At 46.7% G+C, this 13,386-nt stretch overlaps 1 protein-coding gene across 2 annotated transcripts; it reads right to left on the bottom strand.

The window, feature by feature from the left end:
• Window positions 1-1,724: 1,724 nt before the first annotated feature.
• CLDN16 (claudin 16) lies at window positions 1,725-13,025 on the bottom strand. 2 transcript variants are annotated; one of them, XM_054040143.1, is made up of 5 exons: window positions 12,729-13,025; window positions 6,809-6,911; window positions 5,369-5,533; window positions 4,181-4,372; window positions 1,725-3,417 (listed from the first exon to the last, which is right to left on the bottom strand). In XM_054040143.1, the coding sequence occupies exons 1-5, from the start codon at window positions 12,840-12,842 to the stop codon at window positions 3,278-3,280; spliced, it is 714 nt and encodes a 237-aa protein (XP_053896118.1). In that variant the 5' UTR covers window positions 12,843-13,025; the 3' UTR covers window positions 1,725-3,277. The 2 variants fall into 2 exon arrangements, with proteins under 2 accessions (XP_053896118.1, XP_053896119.1); XM_054040144.1 differs by lacking the exon at window positions 12,729-13,025 and adding an exon at window positions 9,705-9,782.
• Between the last annotated feature and the right edge of the window lie 361 nt (window positions 13,026-13,386).

Here is a 13,386-nt window from a genome sequence, read left to right as displayed (position 1 = left end):
TCTATCCCTTTCTTAATGATTCCCAACATTCTGTTCGCTTTTTTGACTGCCGCTGCACATTGAGTGGATGTTTTCAGAGAACTATCCACAATGACTCCAAGATCTCTTTCTTGAGTGGTAACAGCTAATTTAGATCCCCTCATTGTATATGTATAGTTGGGATTATGTTTTCCAATGTGCATTACTATGCATTTACTTTGCAAATCAATCAAGAATGACAAGCAACATGTAAAAAACCCAGGAAATAACAGAAATGCTCATTGATCTGTTTTCCAGCTCAATCCGAAGACTCGGTCTGATAGTCTATAATGATTTGTTTGATGGTGTCTTTTGGGTAGAGGGAGAGGATGGGGAATCAATTTTGCAGGACAGACGTAGGTGGCTGTTCTTCTCTGGGCCATTAGATGTCAGGATTTCCAGCTTTTTCACAACATGAACTGAAGACGCTAATCCAAGTACTGTACAGGCTCAACCTTGTAAGTGCGTATCGGCTACCCTTGGAAAAGTGCCCTCAGCTCCCATTGACAGGGCTGAGCACCAGAGGATCTAGCCCTCCGGGAGGTCTGTTGAGCTGCAAGCTGCAAAGAAGCCAAGACAGGTTTTTCTTTGGTTCCTTTCTGTCGAAACTAAGGCCGTGATTCTGCCGTGAGCCCCCTGCTACCAGATACTTGTACCACCCAAAGAGAGCTCCATTGAAGTCAGCTGGCTCCACACAGCACAGGAGCTCAAGTATCTCTTAATAGTGCTTTGAATCTATAAAAGGGCGGTGTTGTCTATTGATGGGCACATAAAACTGAGAGCCAGGAGCACCCGGGATCTATCTTCAGTTCTGCCACTGATTTTTTTCTGTAGCCTTGGACTAGTCACTGAACCCACCTGCCTCAGCTTTCCCCTCTGTAAAATGGGGACAACAGAACTCACCTGCCAGTTAAGAGGTTGAATTTCCTAATACTTGTGAAGCTTTGAAGACAAAATCAGTCCCAGTGCTAAGCGGTATTATTGATTATTATATATTTGTTCACTATTATTAAATGCTGTCAACATCTGCAGGAAGAACTCAATATCCTGGCGATCTTAACAGGTAAAAAGCCTTTTGGTTTCCCCTTTAAAGAAGTGGGGCACCCTGGGCCTGTTGTTTAGTCATTGTGTTATACAAACTAATCTCATTTATATTTCTGCACATTCTTGGGACTCATCGATGCAGAAAGCAGCCTGTATGAACGCTCCTTCGGTATGGATTTTCTTTTCAGAAGCATTTGCCATTTGGAAACAATAAGAACAGGTTAAAAAACATGGATGCATCTAAAGCTCCCAGCAAAGGCTCCTAGATCTTGAAAAGCAAGTGACGGTGATATGCAGTGGGATCCAGTGTTAGCGATCAGAGATCAAATCTCTTCCTAAAGCCTCTGCCTATTTGTGCTGCTGCCTTTTGCCCCTCATTTCCAGGAGGGACGTCATCTATATCACACCGATCATGATCTAGCTGGACTATCCCCTGAGCACCTCTCCTCCCCTCCCACCACCATGGGAGAATCCTCCAGGAATGGAAATGACATGCATTTCGCAGCGTGCGTTTTATTACAGTTCTAAAATGTTTAAGTAAAACTGTGCTCTCTGGATCCACATCCTCATTCTAATAAAATCACCAGAGCCCGGTGCCAATAACTCATGAAAATGGGGGGGGGGAGGGAAACACTATATTTAAAAATATATACATACCTCTGCTTCAACAAATTGTTTAATCGTAAGATGTCACGACAAAGTATATGATTTACATGGTTAACTGAGGCTGAGGAAAGTAACAAGAGGGTGAAATATTGCAGACAAACGTGGGTAATACAGATTTAATTGTTTTATTATAAGACCATTTTACTGGGTGTGCTGCAATCGGAAATCCGTATCTATTTACAGGGAAGGAAATAAACTAATCAGAGAGGTTATTTACAAACAATGTATATTGTTCCATAAAGCACCTGCATTTATACACCTAAAGGACAGTCAGCATGTCCCTTGAATCCAAGACAGCCATTCCAATAGTAACAGGAAGTGCCTAGCACCTTGTCTAGATGGGGATAAAAATGCATTGTTGCACAATAGCTAACATATGCCAACTAATGTGTTCTAAAACTCGTCTAGACAAGGAGTGTAGACTTAACACATGCTAAACTGGGTGTGTTAAACTTGACACTCCCACCCACGGTCTGCGGCTACCAGCAAACGTGTTGAAAATTGCCCTGTCTACACTGGGGTTTTAACTTGTGTTAGCTAATTTGTCAAAAACACGATTTTTTTTCCTACTGAGGAAAAGGCCTACATTCTAGCCTACCCAAGATCTACATAAGGGCTGCAGATTTCATGCCCAGTAAAATAGCTCTGAATTGGATAAGAAAGTGTTTTGATTTAAAGGGGGTTCAGGTCAAAGGGATTTTACAGTCGGTTATATCAGCTCCTAGTTAATCCATTCATCATGAGACGAGGCCAATTCTGCATCCTCACCCAATTTGTCCTTGTCTGACTCAGGAAGGGAAGGGTTAAGTACTGAATTAGGATTTCCAGAGCTGGGCAATAGAGAATCCCAAATGGACTGATCAGCTACTCAACGTTTGGTGAAGAGGTTTGCATTTTGCAGGGCAGAATGCATCTGAGCGTACGGCGTTTTCTCCAGCTGGTGATTTGTGGGCGAGCCTAAGGCACAAACAGCAGGGGAGGGTGCAGGTTAGGACAGCCCGTTCCCATCTGTACTGATCTGTTGTTGCTCTCAAGGAGAGGACACGCCTACGTCCTGACTTCATGGATTCCAGATGTTGACCTGGCGGCTCAGCCGTCTCTCAGCAGAGGTCCATATGTGTGGTCCCCCTGGTCTGTCAGCACCTTATCACACCCGGATTAGCTCTGTGATTTCCCGCCCACTCTTATTGTTTTGGTTTCTTTATACAACATGTAAGTGCCCACTCCTGCAAAGAGCTGATTTCTTCCAACTCACAGTGAAGTCAATGGGCCAAATTCTGACTGAGGCTGAACAGCAAGATTAATGGAATTCAGCTGGTGTTTAGCACCTCTCAGAATGCAACCCAGTGGGAGCCCTGCCTTCCTGACCCTTCCTGGCCGCTGCTTTCTTGCTGAAGATGATGATTTTATTTCAAGCCCCCGATATAGGCCATTCTACACGTATCTGTGAGGCGCGACTTAGCATCCCGCTCACAGACGCTGGAGGCCAGGCCTCTGGATAAGCAGTTCAAAATAAAAGCAGCGCTCTAGTCTCCTCATTTCCTGATCCTCACACTCTGGTGTCCATCGCGTACATTTTGGCAGTCGCTGTCTGAGACGATGGATAGTATGTGTTTGCCACAGTCGTTCCAGCTGGGGAATACATCTTCCTCAAGGAATTAGGGGAATAGAACCTCTCAGAGCCAACATCTGTGTTGCAAAAGGAAAGAAAGAGGGAAAGCTGATTAGCAATGACCCAGCCATTTCCCATCAGCAAAGTGGCCTCCGAATACAGTGCGATGAGGGTTCCTATTTGTTAATAAGGTAAATAATAACATTGCATTTTTCACTTAGACATCATCTTCCATCTGAGGAGCTCAAAGCCCTTCACAAAGATGAGTAAAGTATTACTATGCCCATTTTACAGGCAAAACACTGCTGCACACGTAACCATCGCCCAGGATGATGCTGGATAGGAGATGAAGCTTTTTTATATAGGCTCTGTGATATTGGGGACTGGGCCTTTAAGGACTGAGCTTCCCAGACGGAGCACCTGGGCAGGGTGCTGGGAAGCTCTTGTTGTTTGGCACAGCCAGTTGGATGGAACCAGACACAGAACACAGCAGATCTCCTGTGAGCACATGAAGTTCTGAGTGATCTCTGAACGCCACATTCTCTAATGCAGTCAGATCAGGAGTGATCCTAAGGTAATAGCCTCTGATAGGCCGCTGGAGAGCGATAGGAAATGTGTGAAGAATCTTGGTCCTGTTCTAAGCGGCCTAGGATCCACAACCCAGCAGTCAAACCCACACTGGTATTCTCCGCAGTGAATTCAAGGGTCTAATGGACACACAGACTTGAGCTCTCCTCTCTGCCCCAGAGATGCCCCCTAAGCAACGTTCTATCGCTCTGGGCTCCCACGAGATTATTACCCTTGTCTTGACTGTGTTTAGTTGATGCCGTTGGGTCTTACCTCGGAAGAGATACATGCAACAGGTGAGCACAGCCCCAGATAAGAAGCAGCCCAGGGACCCAGCCATTCCGAGCCAACAAGACCAGCCAAACTTATACTGGATGCCCAGAAACACATTGTGAAAAACCAGGGAGGAGCGCTCCACGTACACCCCGAGGGCGTACCAGACTGAGCCAATAAGGCCTGGGAAGCCTGCAGGGCAGGAGAGAAGAGTACCGGAGAGATCTGTCAGACAGGTCACGGTGATTACCGGGACTATACGATTCCTGGAGTATACTCTGCCATCTCCTAACCCGCCCGTTAGCTCCTGCTGACTTCATCTGGCGGGTCCCATGTGTACTCAAGGGCAGTTTCTACTCGATGGGTTTGCTTGCTCAAACGTGTGATGGACACTCTAGCTGGCTGACATCTTTCAGATTTTGAAACCTCTACTTAAAAGTGTGGTGGGGGGGAGGGGAGATTATATATCTATGCAATTCCCCCCTGCCCCACCATCCCTTGTTTATCAACTTGTAGCTGATCAGGAGTTTTTGAATTTCAATGTTTTTCAGGCATATTTTGAATTTGGATACACATCCGGAGGAAATTGCCAACAAAATGTTCACAAAGTGCTTTTCGATTAGCTCTAATATGCACCGGTCCATATAGAAGCGGAGCTCTGAGAACATTATAAGCACACATATTCATAAGCCTCCCAGTAATTGGCATTAGAGTCTTTATATCTGTGAGGGAAGTGAAATTGGGAGAGCTTTTTTAATATTGGTGCAAATCCAAATAAATAAAGTTACTTTGTCCATAGTGAGCCAATGCTATAACTTGGCACCTATTTATCCTAGTTACTTCTCTGGCCCCCATCACACTAGTGTCTAAGAATCTCACACTCTAATGTTGTTAGCCTCAGAATACCCCGGTTGTGAGGCTAAGGCAGGGCAGTGCTCTTATCCCCATTTTACAGATGGGAAACTGAGGCACAGAGAGGCTAAGTAACTTGCCAGGGTCACAGAGGAAGTCAGTGGTGTAGTAGAGAATTGAATTTGATTCTCTGGCTAGCAGCCTAACCATTGGACCGTGCTTCCTCTCACAGAGTGTGTGTCTCAGCCCACTAAACTACTCACACTCCTTTGCACTAATTATTTATTTTTAATCGGGCCATCCATGATCATGTGACCGACCATACTGAACAAATACCTGCTATGAGCAACGTAATTCCAGACACGAGACAGATGCGCAGCTTGATGGTGGGCTCGTCCGTGAGGAATTTGACACAGTCAAGTCCCAGGAGCAGGAAAGCGAATCCAAACCCCGCCAGGATGTCTGCTGTGATCATCATGGCTCTGGTCAGCACCAGCTTCACTGCAGGACAGGGTAGGGGATTGTGGTGCAGCAAGGAGATACAGCCAGGATCCTAAAAGCTAAAGAACTAAGGGCAGGTCTACACTACCGTGTGAGTCGAGGTAACTTACGGCACTCAGGGGTGTGAAAAAGACACCCCCCCAAGTGACACAAGTGACTGCGACCTAAGCGCTGTCCACACCGGTGACATAGCTTCCGCCTCTCGCAGAAGTGGAGTAATTACGCTGACGGGAGAGCGCGCTCCCATTATCACAGAGCATCTTCTCCAGACATGCCCGTTGAAATCAAAGCACCCGGGGTGGCAGAATCTCTCCAGAAAGGGGTATTGCATGAAACCTTAGGCCTGGTGATCAGCTGACATCTGCCACTTCCCAGCCACATTTAATCCCCAAAAGAGAGTGGCTGCTTGCAGTGCTCTAAAATGATTAAGTCCCCCACATAAAAATCATAGATTAGAATAACAGGGTGGGAAGGGACCTCAAGAGGTCATCTAGTCCAACCTCCTGCTTGAAGCAGGCCCAATCCCTAGACAGCTTTTTTTTTTTGTGTGTGCCCCAGATCCCTAAATGGCCCCCCTCAAGGATTGAACTCCTAACCCTGGGTTTAGCAGGCCAATGTGCAAACCACTGAGCTATCCCTCCCCTCATAGGGACAGCCCTTGCGTTATAACTCATTCACTTTGCAGTGAAGACAAGCCCTAAGCCTTCAGGTTTCTAAGAGTATCAAATCAGCTTTACATCTTGCAATATGATATAAATCTCCTGTGGAGCCTACCATAAAAAATCTGTCCTTGGAAAGGGGATTGTTTGAAGCTCCTTCACCAGAGGTTTTCTAAAGGAGGCTGGATAGCCACCTGTAACAAATGCTGCATCTTGGCAGGGGGTTAGACTAGATCAGGGGTTCTCAAACATTTTTTGCTGGGATCCCCTTTGAAAATATTTCAGGCTTTGACAATCTCCACTCTCACAAAAAGTGACGATCCCCCGCATACCATGCCTTACTTCTGCGCTGCTGCTGGGGGCCGTGCTGCCTTCAGAGCTGGGGCCTGGCCGGCAGCCACTGCTCTCCAGCCACCCAGCTCTGAAGGGCTTGGGCTGACAGCACGAACCCCCTGCATGCGTTGGGGGCTGATAGCTCGCAAACCCCCTCCTTAATAAGCTTACGACTCCCAGTTTGAGAACCCCTGGATTAGATGACCCTTGTGAACCCTTCTAACCCTATGGTTCTATGTTCTCTACCTGCACAGTTTGTGATTGAAATCTGAAGCATACGTACAGGGGTGCTCGGCAAATATAGAGTCATACTCGTCACAGGTTTGAATCCCATCGAACACGTTGGTGACGCATTCCCACCACAGGCCACGGCACTTTGTGCTCACCTAGAAGTAAAAAAGCAGCGAGTGAGCGCACCCCAATGCAACAGCAAGGAGCCAGAGGAGAGAGCGTGAGGGACATTTTAGCCCAGTGAAGTCAATGGCAAAACTCCCATTGACTTCCACAGGGGCTAGTCTTTGTGACTGGACAATTGCTCAAGCGAAAGTGTTCAGTGTACTGAGACCACTCCCTATCACGCCGACCCGTATTGTCTCATCGTTTTCTTGTGCTCCCCTGTCTGCAGTCCCCTGTTGTCTCTTCTCTTATGCTTAGATTGTAAGATCTTTGGGGCAGGGACTGTTTGTACAGCACCTAGCACAATGGGGTCCTGGTCTGGGCCTGGGATGCCTAGGTCCGACAGCAATACAAATAGTTGATGACAATAAGAGTTTTGCCATTTCCAGAATCAGGCCCCAGGCTGGTGGTTACCAACATGCCTGGCACGCAGGTCACTCGGAACTGAAAAGTCACTGTATAACTTGGTTCTGAGGGAACATTGCTTTAAATTAAGACCATTCTGCCCCGTATAATTTTACCTCTAGCCACCAGGAATTTGGTAGGGGAAAAAAATCCCATGGCTTATGCTTTGGGGTTTCCTGTTTCAAAATGAACTTAGTGGGAGTGACAGCTGCTGAACTGACATCCCCAGGGACTAAGGTCCTCTCCTGAGTGTGTGGACAAGGTGGCCAGCTGCCATGACGACTCCCCCCAGGCTGCCTTTTTGCCCTGGGACCATAACTCGGGTTGAGGTCATTCACCATTCATGCCCCCTCACCCAGATTCCCAGCCCCTGAGCCTTCCCACCCAACCCCCCAGAAGTCAATCTAACACGGAAGGTATTTTTGTTAGCACTGTAAATATGCCAACGGGAATTAAGCACCTCTTGTGTATTCTTGGCATTGCTCATACGTATAGCAGGGAGCAGGGCTAACGTGTGTGCTACCTTGGACTCAAGTCTGCATTGCGGCTGCCAGAGAAATCCCAGCCTAGTTTAACAAAAGAGTAACCCCTGTAGGAAAGAGGAACAGTACCTCTTGTTTGGATGATGAGACAAATCTACTTTTTTGGATGGCAGAACGCACCAAATATCAGCCTTAAATGTAGTAATAATCACAGGTACCAACCCAGTTAATAGGACATGTTACACAACTTGTAATCTCTTGAGCTAGGGGAAATGATACCACTCTATACTGAAAGAGAATACTCGGTACATCTATGACTGGGTATATAAGCTATCCCTCTTGGCGTAAGACAATACCTTACTAGTTTTCATTACTATTACACACTGGACTGACCGTTTAAATGTTGGTTCTGTCAGTTCAGCCGGTCCTTTCCCTCTAACATATTAGCTAAGCCATGGCCATTAGGCTACCCTTCGAAGGGGTATATTGATACTCCAGCACAATGCTTTACACTTAGACACATTCCATTTCCTATTCCACCTAGTGTCAGAGCGTCAGAGAACTTAAGGCCAGAAGGGACCATTAGGTCATAGGCCAATAACCTGTGTTAGACTAAAGCATTTCAGTCCTCAGGATGTTAACCTGTTGTGTGCCACAGGCAGAGAACAGCAGAGACCGAGGCTATCACTCAGTGCCTTCAGTCAGACACCGCCCCCACTCACCCCCAAGTTTAGTGTCGCCTTCAAAATGAAGGATTTCAGATAGATCTATACTCCAAATCTAGAGCTCTGCAGGGCTTCAGGACTCACCAGCTTCCATGGAGAATCTACGCCTCTATGTGCAAAACTCTACCCTGGGCCTGAAATCTGAACCGAGCCCTTTGCTAACCCAAGAGAGCTCAGTCAAAGTTTTGTGTGTCTTGGTGTGTTTTGACTGTTGCCCCTCAATCCTGGCCCTGAATTCATTCAGACAGCAATGGCAAAGGCCAAAACACCATGGGAGAGGTTCCTGTCTTCCCACATTCTTCCAGGGTGCCTCTTACCTCTGCACTGCCTTCCCTGTCTGTACCTGTACGGCCACTCCCCACCCCTCAGTCAGAGCTCGTCCTCAGATCCACCTCTGCTGCAGAGCCAGTATGGAATGAGCCATCTCACCCCGGCTCAGTTGAGGAGAGCATGGGGCTAATTGGCGCGCTATTGTAACGGGCCTGTTTCATCCTTGGGCTACACCAGTTGTGTGCTGGGGTAACTCTGTTAACCTCCTTCACTATGTTGTTCTCCCCCGACCTCTCCTGTGTCGTCGGTCTTTTCAGCTTGTTAGTTAGGTTGTATTTCTCTAGGTACTGACACGGCTGTCATCACAACAGTCCCTGAGCGCCTCCCGGAATAATAGGGAGAATGGCAAGCAAACGGCTCTGTCTGCAGGGCAAAGGCTGTGTTCACCTTATATGTTTGCACGATGCCTAGCAGAATGGGGCCCTGGTTCTGTGCCGACAACTCCACTCCTCTGGCACAATGGAAATTTCTACCGTCAGAATAAAGCTCATCTGGGCACCAAGTCAAAGCTTCCTTGGGGGCCGGGCCAAGACTGTGGAACGAACTTCCCAGGATCTAAAACTCTCCACCTTCAGCTCCCCCTGTCAGGTGCATTTCTGACACGTCTTCTGTAACATAAACATAGAGCAATGCGTGTCTCTAGTTCTAGAGAGCATTTTAAAAATGACAACACAAACCACTGCCCTACACACACTTTCCCGCCTAAGGAGAGGATGAGAGACCCAAACACATGACAGATGTCATGGAATGCATGGTTGGAAGGCTCTCAGATACTAAGGTGATGAATATGGTAGAAGAACTGTTAGAGAATACAATAAAAATGTTAATAATAATTTCTAACCTGGCTGAAACCAGAGAGGGATGACATCCCCCGAGAGAGCTTTTTCTGAAGCAGTTTCCAGGCCCGGGACAGTTCGGAGACCTGTTCAAACTTATCCCAAGTGAACGGAGCCTCTAGCCCAGAAGCTCCCAAATGTCATTGGTTCGTGGTCCACTTTCTTAACAGATGGTTGTGAAGTGAATGGAGGGAATATCAAGTTGATGTTCCCCCAGTGGTACGTGCACTCAGTTTGGGCACCCCTGCTCTAGGGTACTGCGATCCCAACCCAGCAGCGTGCGTAGTGATGCTCACAACGAAGGAAACCTAACTCCGGCTCAAACTAACAGCCCCGAATAAAAAGTGCTCAAAAAGAAGAACAGGAGTACTTGTGGCACCTTAGAGACTAACAAATTTATTAGAGTATAAGCTTTCGTGGACTACAGCCCACTTCAGGCATTCTTACTGGAAACGCAGCTCCTCACCCTGCAAACCGAAAGCTGATTGAACAATTCTGTGTCGCCGGCTGAAACCAGGAGCAATGTCAATTTCTGAGCGCCCAGGCAATTGATCATTTACATGCATGCCCATATTTAGAGAGGCAATGAGCTCATTAGGGGAATTAAGACGCTCGTTCTATCAGGTATTAACGCTGGGGGCACTTTGCTGCGTGGTTTGGTATTCATGCTCAGGGCAGGTACGTGAGAATAGTGGCTACCATTAACCCAACTCCGCGTTAATGGAGCACTTAGGTGAAACCCGGTCGGAGGGTGAAGGCAAGGTTAAAAAACTTTTTGTTCATGGGCTGGACCCTTTATATGAATTGTTTTATTCAGAATGAATTCAGGTCTGTGAAAAATGACTAGCGAGGCACAATATAGTTATGATGCTGTCAATATGTTTAGGTGCTTTACTGTCAACAGCTAGATTCTGGTGTCTCCCTGTTGTCTTTTAAACTTTTCAAGCCTCGTCATATTCAAGCCATCTGCTGCTAGAGGCAAGGAGAGAAAAAACTTCCAATGACTTCGGATTTCTCACCTCTGCCTGCAATACATTTAAAAAAGAGCTAAAAGGATAGACTGAAAATCCAGGGCCAGCTTTGGTATAGGTCTATTTATACCTGCTGGGGATCAGTCCTTAAATGTATCTGAGCTTAACACTTCGACATGCTGAACATTATCGTTTTGTTTCTTTCTACAGGATAGATCTCTGAGCACCAATCACCATAGTACCTAGGCCTTGAGACTATTAGGGTTTGTCTTGTTAGGGGAAAACCATCTTTCCCTTTCACTGTTCTGGGGGGGCCCTAACATCATGATTATTGCTGTGGCATCTGAAAGCCAGATTCTGATCTCTGCGCCAGTGGTGCCCAGCCAGAGTTACCCCTCTGATTCCATACATTAGCAAGTAGGTGGTAGACAGAAAGTCTGTTTGTCAGACTGCCCAGGAGTGAATTTCACCCTGATTGTGCAAAGCACAGACTTTTCTAGAGAACATATGTTTTAAAAACTGCAGCCCTTCAGCAGGGTTTGACCATTCTGGGGGTTTCAAAGGCAGCAATAGTAGAACTGTGTGGTGCTGTGTACTTGTGAAAGTGGTGAGTGTTTGGGGGCCAGGGGACTGCTTGGGACTGCGTGGTGGGAGGCAGGGAGGTCAGTCTGCTTCCTTGATACTCGCGATTTACTTTTGTTGCCCGTTTTCTAGACTGCTAATCTGTGTAAACGTCAACGGGGAGATTTCTGAGGCTCAGAACTAAAAGCCAATCTCTGCATTCCCCCTGAAGTTCTGCTAGCCCCATAGGTGCGTCTCATCAGAAAGTCACTCAATTACAGACCTAAAAGTCACAATTCTTCAACAACAAAAACTTAAAAAACACACTCCAACGAGAAACTGCAGAACTGGAATTAATTTGCAAACTGGACACCATTAAATTAGGCTTGAATAAAGACTGGGGGTGGATGGGTCACGGCTACCACTCTGAAACCTATTTCCCCATGCTAATTTTCCCCCTACTGTTACTCACACCTTCTTGTCAACTGTTTGAAATGGGCCATCCTGATTATCACTACAAACATTTTTTTTCTCCTGCTGATAATAACCCATCTTAATTGATTTGCCTCGTTAGAGTTGGTATGGCAACCCACGTCTTTTCATGTTCTCTGTACAGATATATCTTCCTACTGTATTTTCTACTCCATGCATCTGATGAAGTGGGTTTTAGCCCACAAAAGCTTATGCCCAAATAAATTTGTTGGTCTCTAAGGTGCTACAAGTAGTCCTCGTTCTTTATGCAGATCAGAGGTACACACTTTGGCTTCTTTATTCTACAGAGTCTGATCTATAGAATTCACAAAGCAAGGAGAAGACGACCAATCCAGGGTATCCATGTGGCCTGGAAATGTAGGACCAAATTGTGCTCTCTTACACTGGTGCAAATCCAGAGTAATGCTGTTAAAGCCAATGGGGTTATTCTGCATTTACACCGCTGACGCTGAGAACAGATTCTGGGCTGTGAAGTTTGTCGCAGTAAGCAATTTGCTAGAGCAAATACCACTCTCCAAAGTCATTAGCTGCTTTTCACCCAAGAGAATAGGGGGAAAGTATGAGAGACAGCGGAACAATGATGCTAGCGGGAGCTACCAGGGACCTTAATGCCTACGCTCTCTCCATTTTCTTGGCAGGCTCAGTCTGTAGGATTCCTGAGCAACCTGGCAGCTTGTTTTCTTACAGACGGGTAAACAGAAAAATCAGACTGCAGTGGCACTTGGCAGCCTTTCATGGAGAAATCCATTCCATTTACCACTGGCTCATTAAACTATTTCCAGCCTTTCGCTATAGATGGAGGTTCCCTATATCAATGTTGCCTCTGAGCGGGTTGTACCATATCCCCATCACCCCAGCGGGTGTTTTAGCCTCCCAAAGGCTGGTCTGCTGGGCTCTCATGATGTGGCTTTTTGTTGCCTGTCCCCAAGAAGCATGACCGTCCCCTTTGGTTTCCAAAGGAACGTTCCCATTGCAGTGCGTGGGTCACCCTCATCTCGACCTTACCTCCAGAGAGTCATCAGCGTTCACCATCCAGCAGTCTGTCCAGGTGGCTGCTATCAAAAACCCAGCAGAGAAGAAGGCGAAGAAACACGCGACATATTGGAGAAGATACCTCATCCCAACGAGCGTTCAGCACGTCCAGGGCATAAAGAACACCACCTCCCAGGGAGCCTCCGGGCCTCAGTTCACTGCTCCTGTCTTTCAACAGCCATCAAGCAAGTGAAGTTCCCTTTTCTTTTACAATCACTAATGCTCAACTGTACAAAACTTAATGTTGCTGTGAGAACAATACACTCCGGCTGCAACCGAAGGAGGAGGGTCTGAGAGGTCATCTGAAGCAACCAAGCCCTTGCAGCCAATCAGATTTGTTCAGGTAAAACTCGCTATGGCTGGGAAAAAGCAACTCAAGTTATGCAGAAAGTGCACGCAGGCAATTAAAGAGTCCAAAACTTCCTTGGAATGATGGTCAGGGTGGGTACAATTTGCAGCTTGTCTATGAGCTAGGGAAGTGGTAGAAGAGGAATCAAAATGTAAGCTTCAGGATAGAAGTTTTTTTAATTCCCAGAGATCAGGGAGGAATTTGCCCCCCTCTCTCTCTCTGTCTGTGCCAGAGCACTAGGCAATTGATAGGAGTGCACTTACAAAACAGGCTAGGTTTTAC

Source organism: Malaclemys terrapin, chromosome 9 (genome assembly GCF_027887155.1).
Source record: "Malaclemys terrapin pileata isolate rMalTer1 chromosome 9, rMalTer1.hap1, whole genome shotgun sequence".
Taxonomy (NCBI): Eukaryota; Metazoa; Chordata; order Testudines; family Emydidae; genus Malaclemys; species Malaclemys terrapin.
This window is presented reverse-complemented; position numbering and strand designations above follow the sequence as displayed.

Excerpts from the sequence above, each read along its gene's own strand:
- CLDN16 (XM_054040143.1), bottom strand. The coding sequence starts at position 12,842 with ATGAGGTATCTTCTCCAATATGTCGCGTGTTTCTTCGCCTTCTTCTCT. Across the intron at positions 4,373-5,368 it reads AATTACGTTGCTCATAGCAG|GCTTCCCAGGCCTTATTGGC; the intron begins GTATTTGTTCAG and ends CCTGCCCTGCAG. Across the intron at positions 3,418-4,180 it reads TTGCATGTATCTCTTCCGAG|ATGTTGGCTCTGAGAGGTTC; the intron begins GTAAGACCCAAC and ends TTTGCAACACAG.